This window comes from Myxine glutinosa, chromosome 6 (genome assembly GCF_964187855.1).
Source record: "Myxine glutinosa chromosome 6, kmMyxGlut1.1, whole genome shotgun sequence".
NCBI lineage: Eukaryota > Metazoa > Chordata > Myxini > Myxiniformes > Myxinidae > Myxine > Myxine glutinosa.
Window position 1 is genome coordinate 62,755,946 of NC_136266.1, and position 14,272 is coordinate 62,770,217.

The 14,272-nt window shown below is 49.6% G+C and overlaps 1 protein-coding gene across 4 annotated transcripts in view; it reads left to right on the forward strand.

The window, feature by feature from the left end:
* Positions 1–498: 498 nt before the first annotated feature.
* The window catches only part of PGAP1 (post-GPI attachment to proteins inositol deacylase 1), a 76,299-nt gene continuing 62,525 nt past the window's right edge, over positions 499–14,272 (forward strand). Inside the window, exons 1-2 of one of the 4 annotated variants that reach the window (XM_078779926.1) lie at positions 499–553; positions 976–1,122. In XM_078779926.1, the coding sequence (XP_078636052.1) occupies positions 533–553; positions 976–1,122 (168 nt within the window). In that variant the 5' untranslated portion in view covers positions 499–532. Of the gene's footprint in view, positions 554–641; positions 697–829; positions 1,123–14,272 lie in introns of those variants that run through there. The other 3 variants (XM_078779927.1, XR_013623813.1, XM_078779928.1) reach the window with 3 other exon arrangements.

Sequence of the window (14,272 nt, forward strand, 5' to 3'; positions counted from 1 at the left end):
GCAGTCTCACGTTGAACCTTGTCAAGGGATCCAACTCCAAGAGTCAACTCGAACTCCCACTCCGAATCCCCTCCCACTTTGAATCTCCTCCCACTCTGAATCTCCTCCCACTCTGAATCTCCTCCCACTCTCACCTTCCCACTCCCCCTTTCTCACTCTCCCCATCTTCTCCCCTCTTATCTCGTATCTGCCTTCCCATCCTCCTCCTCTCTCCAATCCTGATCCTCTCTCCAATCCTGATTCTCTCTCCCACCCTCATCCTCCCTCCCTAGATACACAATGTATGAACCTATAGGCTAATTCATGCGTGTATAATAAATACATAGGCCGTGAAATAATTAACTTTATGACCCGAAGAGAAATGCACTTGGTTTTGTAGCCCTGCTCCTGCTCTAATGATCAATATGATCAATGAAAATAAATTGCAGAAGGAAATGTTTTGGAATATTGTTTCATTCTGCATGTAGGTTCATAGCAGCCATGTCGGTATAGTTTGCATGTCTTGAAGAACGACGACTTCCTTCGTCGCGAAATGCAATCGGTATCTTGCATTGTACGTATTATCAGTTATTTTATATTTATTGTTACAACCAAATCCTCCTTGAGGAACTGTTGTTTGAAGTGTGTTGAGAGTGAGACCCTCCCACCTCCCTGGATGTTGTGCGTACTGCAGCATAGGAATAGTTAGGCCGACAGGTTGGAGTTGTTTTTATTTAAAGAATCATGTTTCGCCCCGAACTGTGGGATATATATCATCGCATCTGAGTGAATGTCAAAGAAATATAAAAATTTTCAACGAATTAAGATGTTTTTCTCTAATGTAATGAATATTAATGAGCCGGGATCGGGGTGTTTTGGGGCTTCGGGGTGTTTTGGGGCTTCGGGGTGTTTTGGGGCTTCGGGGTGTTTTGGGGCTTCGGGGTGTTTTGGGGCTTCGGGGTGTTTTGGGGCTTCGGGGTGGCCGGTTCTCTTCAGCAAGTCCAAATGGGAAGAGTAGCGTTGGTGGTTCGGGCGGTGTTGTTCGCAATGCTGCTGATCGCCTCGTTATCCCTCCTACCCGACGGCGAGGAAAACAGCTGCGCCATGACGTACATGTTCGAAATGCCGAAGTTCCTGGACCTGGTACGTGATCCTTCGCGATCTGTTTCTGATATTGATATTTGATGTGCAAAGTAGGTTTGTAGTGCAAGAGTAGCTGTCGTAAAACGCTTCGATACGCCTGTGAGTGTGAAAATTGGAACGGTGGGGAAGCACGTATGCAGACGTTGGCTTTTAGGTTGGAGAACATACACCGCTCGAAACGAGCTCCCGATGGGACGGCACACACATTGCTGCCTCGCCGTGCACGACAAATGCCAGAGTGAGAGTTTATAGTTAGGTCGAGATTCGAACACAGGTTAGATGGCTCGAAGTTGTGTACATACCTCTAAGTTGTCTTTCCAAATGAATATGGATGCACTGTACTGTGTGTGTACAGTGTTAAAATCGAAGGAAAAATATTTCATGATAGTTGACCCAGAATGGATTAACCACTTGGAAGCGGGGCCGGCCCGAGGATTTTGGTGGCCCTAAACAAGATTTTGTTTGTGGCCCCAAAACACTCCCAGCGCAACCACCAAATCACACACTGCTCATAAGTGAATGGACACACACACACACACACACACACACACACACACACACACACACACACACACACACACACCTCTTACTTTATTTGAAAACAATGTAGATTAAAAATACATAAAAATTTGAGAAGTTAAGAAACAATTAAGTAGACAATGACAAATGAACACCAATAAAAACAAAAATATTTTGACAATTAAATAGCAATGAACAATCAATATGAGTGCAAAATATTCAAAATAAACAAGCATTCTGAGTATTGCGCTGCAATACATGTCCCCTACCAAAGTTCAAAGTGCCATAACTTTGTAAAAAATGATCGAATATGCAAATTTATGCACGGTTGATGATGGTTTTCAAACTTGGTCTGAGGTATGCTGAGACATGTGTGTCACGCCTCGCCTCATTGATAAGCCCACAAGGTCGCTCCGTGGACTGTGTGAATTATATAAATTATTACCAACTCACGGTCTGAGGAACTCGCAATTCAAGAGATATCCATTTTTTTATTTTTTTTCGTTTAATTAACGATATCTGCCAAACCACGTGCCCTATCGCAAATCCCAAAAGGAAATTTTAGTAGACTGACATGCTGAACAGATTTGTGAAGTTTCCCCTCGATTGGATCAAAAATGAGGGACAACAACAACAACATGCATTTTAAGGCCATTTTCCCTGCTAGAGTGGGGGTTAGCCTTGCGGTCCCCATTACAATCTTCTCCATTTTGCCCTATTTTCTGCATCTCTCCTTGTTAACCCCCTTGCCCGCATTTCTTCTTCCACCATCTTTAGCCAAGTCTTTCTCGGTCTTCCCCGTCCTCTACTTCCTTCTACATTAATTTCCATCACTCTTCTCAACCAGTCACTTTCATCCTTCCTCAACACATGACCAAACCATCTCAACCTGTTCCTCTTCACAGCATCAATCACAGGCAATATTCCCATCATCTTTCGCAATTCATCATTTGTCTTCCTCTCTCTCAACGATACTCCGCACATCCATCGAACCATTCACATTTCCACCCTTTCCAGCCTTCATTGCTGCTCTACGTTCATTACCCATGTCTCGCTCCCATAAATCATAACACTTCTCACACATGCAGCATACACCTTTCCCTTCAGCTTCAGCGACACTCTCCTCCTCATCAGCACGCCACTCAGTTCCCGAAACTTCTTCCATGCACATCTCACTCGAGCAACCGTTGCCGAGTCTGATCCACCTTCTCCATTCAGCATGTCTCCGAGGTAGCAAAATGTTTTCACACCTTCCAGCTTCACGCCGTCTCCAAGATCCAACTCAACATTTCCTCCATCTGCAGCTCCCTCTGTGCACACCTTACATTTGAATGTAGCTGCCACACTGGTAAATGACCCTCTCAGACCACTACATTTTTGATGAACCCACTCAGCGCACATTGTACATTGAATGGAGTTCACTCCGACACCCTTCCTGCACACAGCACATGGCCACTTCCCAGTTCTTTCCACCTCACCACATGCTTTACCACTTGCCATCACCTTCGTCTTTCCGATATTCACCTTCAGACCTTTTATCTCCATACATTCCTTCCACTTGTTCATCTTTTCCTTCAGTCCATCCATACTTTCCGCAATCAACACCAGATCATCTGCATACAACAACTCTCACGGTAAACCCTCCTTTACGTTCTGAGCCAGCACCTCCATCACAGCTACAAATAGTAGTGGACTTAGTACCGACCCCTGATGCACTCCCACCTTCACCTCAAACTCACCACTGTTCCCGTCCTTCGTCCTTACAGCTGTGCGCGCTCTTTTGTACATTGCCATCACTACTCTGATCAACCATTCCTCCACTCCTAACTTCCTCAATGCCCATGTCAATACTTTGCGTGGAACCCCATCGAATGCTTTCTCCAGATCAACAAACCCAAAAAACAACTTCTTCCTCTTCTCCATGTACTTCTCCTGCAACTGCCTCACAATGAAAAGCGCGTCTGTCGTTCCTCTTCCTGGCATAAATCCAAACTGCATTTCGTCGATCTTCACTTTCTTCCTTATCCTCCTCTCCAACACCCTTTCCAATACCTTCATTCCATGCTCCAATAACTTTATCGCTCGGTACGAACCACACTCCAGAGGGTCACCTTTCCCCTTGTATAGAGGGACGAGGGTACTCAGTTCCCAATCCACTGAAATGCGGCCTTCTTTCACCACCAGATGACAGATCTCTGTCATTCTCTTCACACCCCAACTTCCTGCTGCCTTCAACATATCTCCCACAACTCCCGTCGGCCCTCCCGCTTTTCCACTCTTCATTGCTTTTATCGCTTGAACCCTGGTGTTGGGCTAGCGGCTCGGGTGCCGGCTTAGGATCCTGCGATCCTGGGTTCGAATCCCGGTTGATCGCTGAATTAACGCCAGGGGGGTTGACTCAGCCTATCATCCTTCCGAGGTCGGCAAATTGAGTACCAGTTCACTGGTAATTCCCTGTTTGTCGTTAAAGGCGGCAAAAAGGGTTGGCGTCAGGAAGGGCATCCGGCCGTAAAACATTGCTTCAAAAAGGGGACCGAAAAACAACAACAACCACGGTTCCCGAAAAAGGCCAACCCCCGCTTTGCGGGGAAAAATGGCCTCTAAAGGTGGTTTTTTATATTTTTTTTAATTGCTTTTGTCGCTTCCTCAACTTCCTTCTCAGTTATCTTCTCTGCCGGTCCTAAAACTGGGTTACTCTCTATGTTGCCATCCCATTCATTCTCTGTATTCAACAGCATTTCCATATATCTTTTCCATCTTCCTTTAATTCCATCTGGGTCGACAACAATTTGTCCCACTTCATCCTTCAAGCACCTCACCCCCATCACATCACACCTCTCTTTCGCTATGTGCTTTGCAATCCTGAATACTGCTTTCTGACCCTCTTCCGAATCCAAGCGTTCTCCGAACATTTTCCTACATGCCTCCTGCGCCTTTGCTACCTCTTTCTTTGCAGCCTTCCTGGCTGCCTTATAACTTTCATGCTCTGCGGTTTCTGCTCCCGTACCCTTCGCCTTCTGCCACTCCTTGAACTTCTTCCTCTTCTCGTCAATCCTCTTTCCAAATTCATCATCCCACCACCATGTTTCCGAGTGCCTCGGTGGTCCTTTTGTCCATCCACATACCTCACCAACGGCTCCCAACAGACAAGCTTTCAATGACATCCAACCACTTTCAAGCTCAACCACATCATCCTCTACCCTACTCAGCCTCTCTTTTAATGCCTCCCTTACTGTCACCTCTTTCAACCTCCACACCTTCATTCTCGGTTGGTACTTCACCTGCCGATCTCTCCTCGCACCTTTCACCCTTATGTCGCAGACAACCAAGTGGTGCTGTGAAACAGCCTCCTCCCCCGAGATCACCTTTGTGTCCCGGAGGTGCCCCCTATCTCGCCGACGCACCATCAGGTAGTCAACGGTTGTCGTCGACCCACCTGACGTGTATGTAACAAGCTTATTATCCTCTTTCTGGAACTGAGTATTACAAATCAACAAATCAGCTCCATCAGCAAACTCCAAAATCCTTTCACCTTCTCCATTTCTCACACCATATCCGTAACCCCCATAACTCCCTCAAAACCATCCATACTCCTTCCCACATGTCCATTCAGGTCTCCTCCCACCACAACAACTTCCTCATCTTTCACGTTTTCCATCAGCTTCTCTATCGCACACCAGAACCTGTCCTTCTCTTCATCGCTTCGACCAACCTGCGGAGCATATCCCGAGATGACGTTCACCAAGAGCTTTCCAATCATCATTTTCACCATCCTCAACCTATCACTCACTCTAGTCACACTCACCACACCACAACTCATCAGAAAACAGGACACCAACACCATTCACGCCCTCCGGGCACCCTTGCCACACAAACTTGTATTTCTGTCCCTGCCTACCCTTCACCATTCTCACACCACTTCCCTTCCATCTCGTCTCTTGCACACAACATATGTCCACTCTTCTTCTGACTAATACTTCCACCACTTCTCCTGATCTCCCTGTCATTGTCCCTACATTCCATGTCCCAAACCTCAGAAACCCATCTCCACTTCAGGCTGCACCCTGCCCATATGTACTTGGAATTGTCATGGTTCTCTTTTTGAGGCAATGTTTTTATGGCCGGATGCCCTTCCTGACGCCAACCCTCTTAGTCGTCTCTTACGACACGCAGGGATACGGTGTACCTATTCTGACCAGGGTACACACTGGGAAACGTTTAAAACATGGAAATTCTGGGGGGGGGGGGGGGGGGGGGGGAGGGCGGTGTCAACATCACGGCTGCGGTTTAAACATATTCCAACAATGTCCAAACAGAACCATGAAAACCATGAAAAACAATCTGGGAAAAGTCTCCAAGCGAGAACGTGGATTTGAGAAAGCAGGAGCAGAGGCGGAAGAAAAACGAGATACAGGGGGCGGGGCACAAGTCGAGACGAGGACGAGAGCGAACAAGCACGTGTCCGGGAGGAGAGAAAGAATCAATATAGAATTCTTTGTCTATCCGTTTGTCCTGTTTTTAAAAAAAACGCCGGACAAAGGGTAAGATGCCTGCGAGAGGCAGGGGGGAGAAAAGAAAATCAAAGAAACAAGCAAATACTATGAAGGAAAGAACTTACGCTCACAGAACACCGATGGGGGGAAGGGAGCCCGGAAAGACCAGGCCGCGCACGACGCGCGGGTATGCGATGGGTATAGGTATGGGTCTCAATCGATCCAAAATGAGGGAGGAGCTCGGTTTTAAAGGTTCATGCTTTAAAACGTCATAACTCTGAAACCATGTGACGCATGACGTCATGCTCGCTGACTTTTTTGTTCGTCATGGGTATGCGATTCTGCCTGCAAAGTTTGGCCTCGATCTGTTCAGCCGTTGCAGAGAAAAAGTGGTTTTTGTGTTTTCACGAAAAACAATATGGCGGCCGAACCACGTGACCTGTGACGTCATAATTACCATTAAAATATTGTACAGACCGAGTCCATCATATGGTGAAAATTTTATCTCAATCGGTCCAATTATTGCAGAGAAATTGGTTTTTAAAGGAAATTAAAACTTAAAATGGCACTGAGTTAAGGATCATCAGAATTATCAGAATTACCAAAGTTCAAAGTTCCGTAACTTTGTTAAAAATGATCGAAACGTCGTGAAGTTCGAACTTGACCTGTAACTTATCATGAGGAAACCATGTGCCAAGTTTGAAATCATTAGCATTAAGCGTTTAGAAAAAACGTCCGGAAAACTTCTTTGCGTGACGGACTGATGGACTGATGGACTGATGGACTGATGGACTGATGGACTGATGGACTGATGGACTGACGGACTGACGGACTGATGGACTGACTGACGGACTGATGGACTGACGGACTGACTGACTGACTGACTGACTGACGGACTGACGGATGGAGGGACGGCGTGCAAACATATAGTCCCCTCCGGTGTACACCGGGAGGGGACTAATAAAGTGAACACTACAAAAGTGTTAACTATTGTACAAAACAACAGCTATAGGCGAGTGTAGAAACTATAACTATCCATCCTTTCACCACCATCCAACATCAGTGAGAAAGTCCTCAAAATCTTTGCCTCCTTGATTTTCTTAAAGCAAAATCGTGAATGACATCATCGTAAGACACCTGCCTGCCAACCTCATGGTTAACACCAATGATGGCAAGTCCAGTGAGGCGGTCTTGTGCCATAGATGATCGCAGGTATGTCTTTATCAGCTTAAGCTTTGAAAAGCTTATTTCAGCTAATGCCACTGTCACTGGCAGGGTACAGGAAATTCACAGGGATATCCAAAGATTTGGATACAACTCTGTCAGTTCCTTCTTGTGAACAAAGTCCAGCAGTTCAAATGCAGTCATCCTGTTTGTGGGTAGCTGAGGAAGGTTCCTGATTTCCATGGCCAGCTCTCTCCCATATGTCAGCTTCCTCTCCACTCCTCAGTGTGTTCTCAAGCTCCTCACATTGTTTCTCCAGTGCTTCATCGTCCAAGGTTGGGAAGTTTTGCAGTACCCCAAACTTGCTTTTAACTTGTCCAAGTGTTTCAAACCAATCAAACTGGTCGTCCAAAGATGCAATGGCCGAGGTCGACAACCACATTGAAAAATGTGGTCTCTAGCCTCTTCAGGGCATCCCTGACTGGCTCATCTGGTGCTTCATAGGCAAAATGAGTCTTCGTGCTTCGCAGTCTCTTCTCCTTGAGTACGGTCTCCACATGCATTTCCTCACATGCATCTTTTGCAGAAGCTTGTGCAGCAGCAAAGCCATCGTTTCTGTAGCTTAACAGATGGCTCTTAGTACTCTCCAGGAGGTTGACTGCCACATCCAACTGCATTGTGGAAGACTGCAGTAGCTTGCTGACTGTGTTGATCTTGGAAAGGACGTCATGCCACACAACTGTGCAAATCTGGAATCTGAATGACCCAACCTCCTCTGCCAAAGATTGGGCCTCGATTTTTGTGATGGCATTTGTTGCCTTTTCCCTGACTTCTAACAATGCATCCCTTATGCCAGATGCCTGGTAGCGCAAAGGGATGATGCTGTTGACATGGCTCTCCCACCTCGTCTCACTCCAGGACTTTACAGAAATGGTGACATGCCATTTCAAAATGGCCCTGTTGTGGAAAACCATTCAGGTCCACACAACTTTAGTCCAACGGTTTGGTTTAATTGCATTTAGATCATCACATCATTCCTGTAAAGTAGAAATACACAATAAGTATACGATGCGACATCTCATGGATCCATTCATATCATTCAATGCAAGCAAGCTAGATATTCTATAAAGGCGTACCGTTAACGAGGCTACCGATGTAACATGTCACAAGGGAGAAGTCTCGGAGCACCGTCGCAGCAACGGGTCTTATAGTCACGCCCCTAGCGGTGACAACGATGACAACGAGCAGCGAGCATCCCCCCGGGTTCAGTACGAATACGATTTCACTACATTCTCCCCCCGTCAGAATTATACGGCCGCGTGGCTAAAAGCGAGTGAGCGTCAGCATGAATAGGGTGCGGAGTATCAGTCGACCCAACCGTATCGGGCCGGGCGGCGAATTTCTCTGCCAGCACGCGTTCGAAATTCCCCGGGTACGGCATCTCGTATCCCTGTTACGGCATCTCGTATCCCTGTGTCCCCGGCGTCAGAGGCGCCAACAGGGTCGGGTGACGAAAGGGGTAACTCCAAGTCGTCGGGCCCAGGCAGTCTCGACGAGGGGAGGGTCGGTGGACTGTCGGCGATGGGAGCGTCGGGAGAGGCCATAGTCTCATAGATGGGTTCGGTCGGTTCGTCCGATTCCCTACTAAGGTCGTCGACCCCGCAAGGGGCAAGGTGACGAACGGAGACAGTAGTCTCACGACCATCAGACGTCATCACACGAGCATGCTCAGGATTAGCCTGGAGAATCTGCACTTTGTCCACAAGGGGGTCGTACTTGCTCGCGCGAACCGCCCGTTTAAGGTAGGCCGGCCCGGGCCCAGCGAGCCAACTGGGCAAAGACCGTATGCACCCCGAGCTCCTGGGGTGGTGGAAAAGTCGCTCGTGGGGAGTTTGGTTGGTTGCCGTACTCAGGAGAGCCCTGATTGAGTTCAACGCCGCAGGTAGCGACCAAGCCCATTTATCGAGGCCCCGGCCGAGGGTCCGGAGATGGAGCATGACGGCCCTCCAGATAATCCCGTTGAAGCGTTCGATCTGCCCATTAGCCTGGGGTCTGTACGGCGTGGTGTAACTAGACGCAATGTTGTTTTGGAGCAGATAGCTACGCACCTCCTGAGACAAGAAGACCGCACCCCGGTCGGTATGGACATAGGCCGGGTAACCGAACATTGAGAACAAGTTCTGTAAGCATCGCATCACCGTGGCAGCAGTCATGTCCGCGCACGTATAAGCAAAGGGGAATCGTGAGTACTCATCAACGATAGTGAGCAGATAGCGAGAGCCGCTCGACACCGGCAATGGGCCCTTGAAATCCATCGCCAAGCGTTCCCACGGGCGTGTAGCCTTCACCAGAGTCCCCATGGGAGGGTTATAGAAACGCGGTTTGATTTCCGCGCAGATAGCGCAGTCGCGACAGATACGGCGGATATCGTCAATCGAGTAAGGGAGATTCCCACTCCGCACGAAATGAGCGAAACTCGTTACGCCGGGATGGCCCGCAGTGGCATGCAGCACCCGTAGGCCCTCCAAAGAGGTGATACCAGCACATGTAGCCGGGCGTGATAAGGCATCGGCGGCCTGGTTATCCTTCCCCGGGCGATATTTGATGGTGTAACAGAAGTCGGCGAGTTCGATACGCCAGCGAGTGATTTTCTCGTTCTTAATGCGCTGGGCGTGTAAGGTGTCGTACATGAACGCAACGCTTTGCTGGTCCGTGATGATTTGGAAGCTCCGCCCGAGTAGGTACGGGCGCCATCGCCGAATAGACTCGACGATCGCATACGCTTCCTTTTCAACGGACGAGTGCCTCCGCTCAGCGGAGGTAAGAGTCCGTGAAAAGAAAGCCACGGGACGCCCCCCTTGGGAGAGGGTCGCCGCGATGGCCTGATCCGAGGCGTCACTTTCGAGGACGAACGAGCCGCTCTCGTCGATGGTCGCTATGGCGGCTCGGGCGATGTCGGTCTTAAGACCTTCAAAGGCCGTCAATGCGGCCGAACTCAGGGGAAAGGTGTCGCAGGCCACAAGGGGGCGAAGTTTCGCGGAGAAATTTTGCACCCATTTGGAGTAATGGGCGAACAGCCCAAGGGCGCGCTTCAGGGACGCCCGATCGCAGGGAGGGGCCATGTCGAGCAAAGGTCGCAGACGCTCCTTATCCGGAGAGACAGAGCCATGGGTCACGGTGTACCCCAGAAGATCTATCGTGCGTAGGGAGTATTGGCACTTATCCTCGTTCATAGTTAAGTGATACCGTTGCGCGACCTCAAGGAAGCGCTTCAGATTAGCATCATGGTGCCCTTGGTCATATCCACAAACCGTAAGGTTATCGAGGTAGACGAAAACATCGGTTAAGTGCTCCCGCGCAACGAGGTCATCCATGGCCCTCTGGAAACAAGCGACCCCGTTCGTTACCCCAAAAGGCAATCGTGTAAATTGGTACAACCGCTGCCCCGACTCGAAAGCGGTATAGATACGATCCGCCCTAGAGATAGGGATCTGGTGGTACGCACTACGGAGATCGAGAGTGCTATAGACCGAATACTGGGACACCTGTTGCACTAGCGCGTCCATCCCCGGAAGGGGGTAGGCATCCAGCTGTGTAAAGCGGTTAATCGTTTGGGAATAGTCGATTACCATGCGTTTGCGATGGGCCTCGCTGCGCACCACCAAGACCTGGGCGCGCCACGGCGACCTACTAGGTTCTATGATGCCGTCTTTCAAGAGCTGAGCCGTTTCGTCCGCAATGAATTGCATGTCCGCGCGAGAGTAGCGTCTCGATTTTACCGCGACAGGGGTGCAGTCGGAGGTTAGATTGGGGAACAGCGAAAGCGGCCGGACGTCCATTTGCGCTAGGGCGCACACCGTTAGTGCGTCGTCCGCCCCCACAACAAGAGTGTCAGGCCCACCGAACTCCATTACCAGACGTCCGTGCAGCTTAAGAAAATCGTGTCCAAGCAGAATATCAGCACATAATGCGGGTAAAACCATAAGGTGTACATCAGGGAAAACCCGTCCCTTTAGCACGAGTTTCAATCGGCATTCCCCCTTCGTGCTGAGCCGAAGTCCCTGGGAAGCCATGAAGATCCGTCTCGTAGACCGCCCGATCCGCCATCCATGCCTGAGCACAAGTCGCTGGTCGATAAAATTATCCGTAGATCCTGTATCCACCAAGGCCCGAACACAATGGCCCTCGACCATAAGGGGAATAAGGGCTTGAGCCAGGCCAGACGAGGCTGCTGGGAGCGGGACTGAGCCCCCCGAATGGGTCGGACCAGCCTCGCGGGTGGATCCTACACCAGCAGCAGTTTTGCGGTCGTGGCCGGAGTCTGCGTTGACCATGGGGAATCCATTATCGTCATCAGAGGGCTTTCCCCAGCATTCCGGTGTTTCGCGATTCAAAATCCGACAATTCTGACGAGAAAAGGCCTCCGTAGTATTTGACATCGCCTTTTGACACTTCTGGCAGAAAAAGGCTTCCGTAGTATCCGAAATCGCCTTTTGACATTTTTGGTCGCTTTGACAAAAGGCTTCCGTAGTATTCGAAATCGCCTTTTGACATTTTTGGTCGCTTTGACGAAAGGCCTCCGTAGTATTTGAAAGCTGCCTTAACTCTTTTGTCGGGGTGGGGGCCGCTGATAGCTCGTGGACGACTCGAGGAGTACGAGGGGCTTGGCGAAGTGTCAAAGCCCCTTGCGTGGCCCGAAGTTTGGCCAAGGACACGGCCTTTGTGCCCGATGGAGAATGAGACGGTGGTGGCTGTCCGGTGGCGCCCGCCAAGGACGTCTGAGCGCCCAGCGGGCCGCAGAGAGGGGCCCTCCCCTTCGAAGTCGGGTAAGGCGCCGGGTGTCGGGCTGGGCTCGTGGGCTCCGCTATGAGCCCGTTCAAGGTCGCTGCGCCCGCGCGCCCGCGACTGCGCGAGTCGAAGTGCCGCGAGCCGCGTGCCGTTTTCTTGCACACTTTCGCGTAATGTCCCTTTAGCGAGCACAAATGGCATATAGCGTCACGTGCCGGACACACGACTCGGGCATGACGAGGCCCTCCACAAAAAAACATGCGGCCCCGCGCAAGGCCTTGGGTCTGCTGGTCGTAACGGCAGCCGTCAGGGCTGGGTCATCCTCCGGAGCATCCCGGAGTTCAGCGAGCGGATCCACGTCCTCGACGGTAGCACTCTCCGGCCGGGCGTGTAGTGAGGTGCCTGCCAAAAGGCGCGTGCGATCATAGGCGTTCGATTGCATCCGCGCTTCAGTATATACTGTCGCTTGCTCAAGCGCCGTAGCGAAGGTCAGGTCGGTCTTCTCCAAGAGTTTGAGTCGTAGTTCCTGGGAGGAGACCCCTGCTATGAAGGCATCTAAAAGACGATCATCCTTAGCCTGCTCGGGAGTCCGTGGCTCCCTGACGCTGTCCAGCAAAAGCTGCCGGAGCTCCTGGGCGTAATGGTCCATCGCTTCGTTGGGTTGCTGCCGTCGCGTTTGCAGCAAATAACGTGCATACACCGGGCTCTTTTCTTTTATGTATAGCCGCTTGAGCTCCGCGATGGTAAGATCATACGTCGTGCATTGAGCGATCGCGTGGTAGACCCGGTAGTCGATTTTTGAGTGTAAAATCGCTAGCTTTGCGGCAGCCGTCGGAGCGGTCTCAGGCTCAGCAAAGAGATGCTCCAGTTGTCGGAGCCAGTGCTTTAGCTGCAAGCCTCCGTCCGTGGCTTGTGGGTCGGCGCTGAAGATGGACACCGTCAGCGTCTTGTTGCCAGCCATGTCTGCAGATCTTAAATGCAATTAAGTGTTGTGGAAAACCATTCAGGTCCACACAACTTTAGTCCAACGGTTTGGTTTAATTGCATTTAGATCATCACATCATTCCTGTAAAGTAGAAATACACAATAAGTATACGATGCGACATCTCATGGATCCATTCATATCATTCAATGCAAGCAAGCTAGATATTCTATAAAGGCGTACCGTTAACGAGGCTACCGATGTAACATGTCACAAGGGAGAAGTCTCGGAGCACCGTCGCAGCAACGGGTCTTATAGTCACGCCCCTAGTGGTGACAACGATGACAACGAGCAGCGAGCATCCCCCCGGGTTCAGTACGAATACGATTTCACTACAGGCCCATCTCTGGGGAGCAGCTGAGAATAGAGTGTAGATCTTGTGAACATTTCCAAAGAAACTGGTAGCATCTATAGAGTTCTTGGCAGCATCAGCCACAACAAGATTCAATGTATGAGCCCCACAGGGGACATACAGGGCACGAGGGTTCTTCACCAAAAGCCTTGCCTGCACTCCTTTGTTTTTGCCCTTCATGTTGCCACCATTGTCGTATGATTGCCCTCTGCAATCACTGAAGGGAATGTTCAGCTCTTCCAGGCTGCTCAAAATGAGATCAGACAACCCAAGACCTGTCGATTCGGGTGCAACCAGGAAGCCCAAAAAGTGCTCCTTGATCTCAGGTGTTTCTTCCAGCTTGACTGTTCTGATCACAACAGACATTTGCTCCAGGTGGCTGAGATCTGGGGTACAATCCAAAATTATGGCATAATATTTGGACAGTTTAATTTCAGCCACCATTCTCTCCATCATTTTGTCACTGATGCAAGTAATCAGTTCATTTTGAATTGTTTTGCCTAAGTAGGTGGCATGAGAATTAATTCCACTTTCAACTTGGCTGACGTGTTGCCTCTGTTGTGAAAATCAACCAGATCCACAACTTCATCCCATAGGTAGGTTTAATCTCAATTAGATCTTTGGCATCGTCCTGTAAAAATACAATCATGCAATAGATATCAGGATCTCGGTATCATACAGAGAGGACCGATAATAATAGTCAAAGCCAGCGAGTCTAGTATATACGTACCATTCAAGACTAATAATAATAATAATGCATTTATTTTATATAGCGCTTTTCAGGAAGCCCAAAGACGCTTTGACAGAGTGCAAAACATAACGCATAGCAAAACATAAAGACAATTGCAAAAA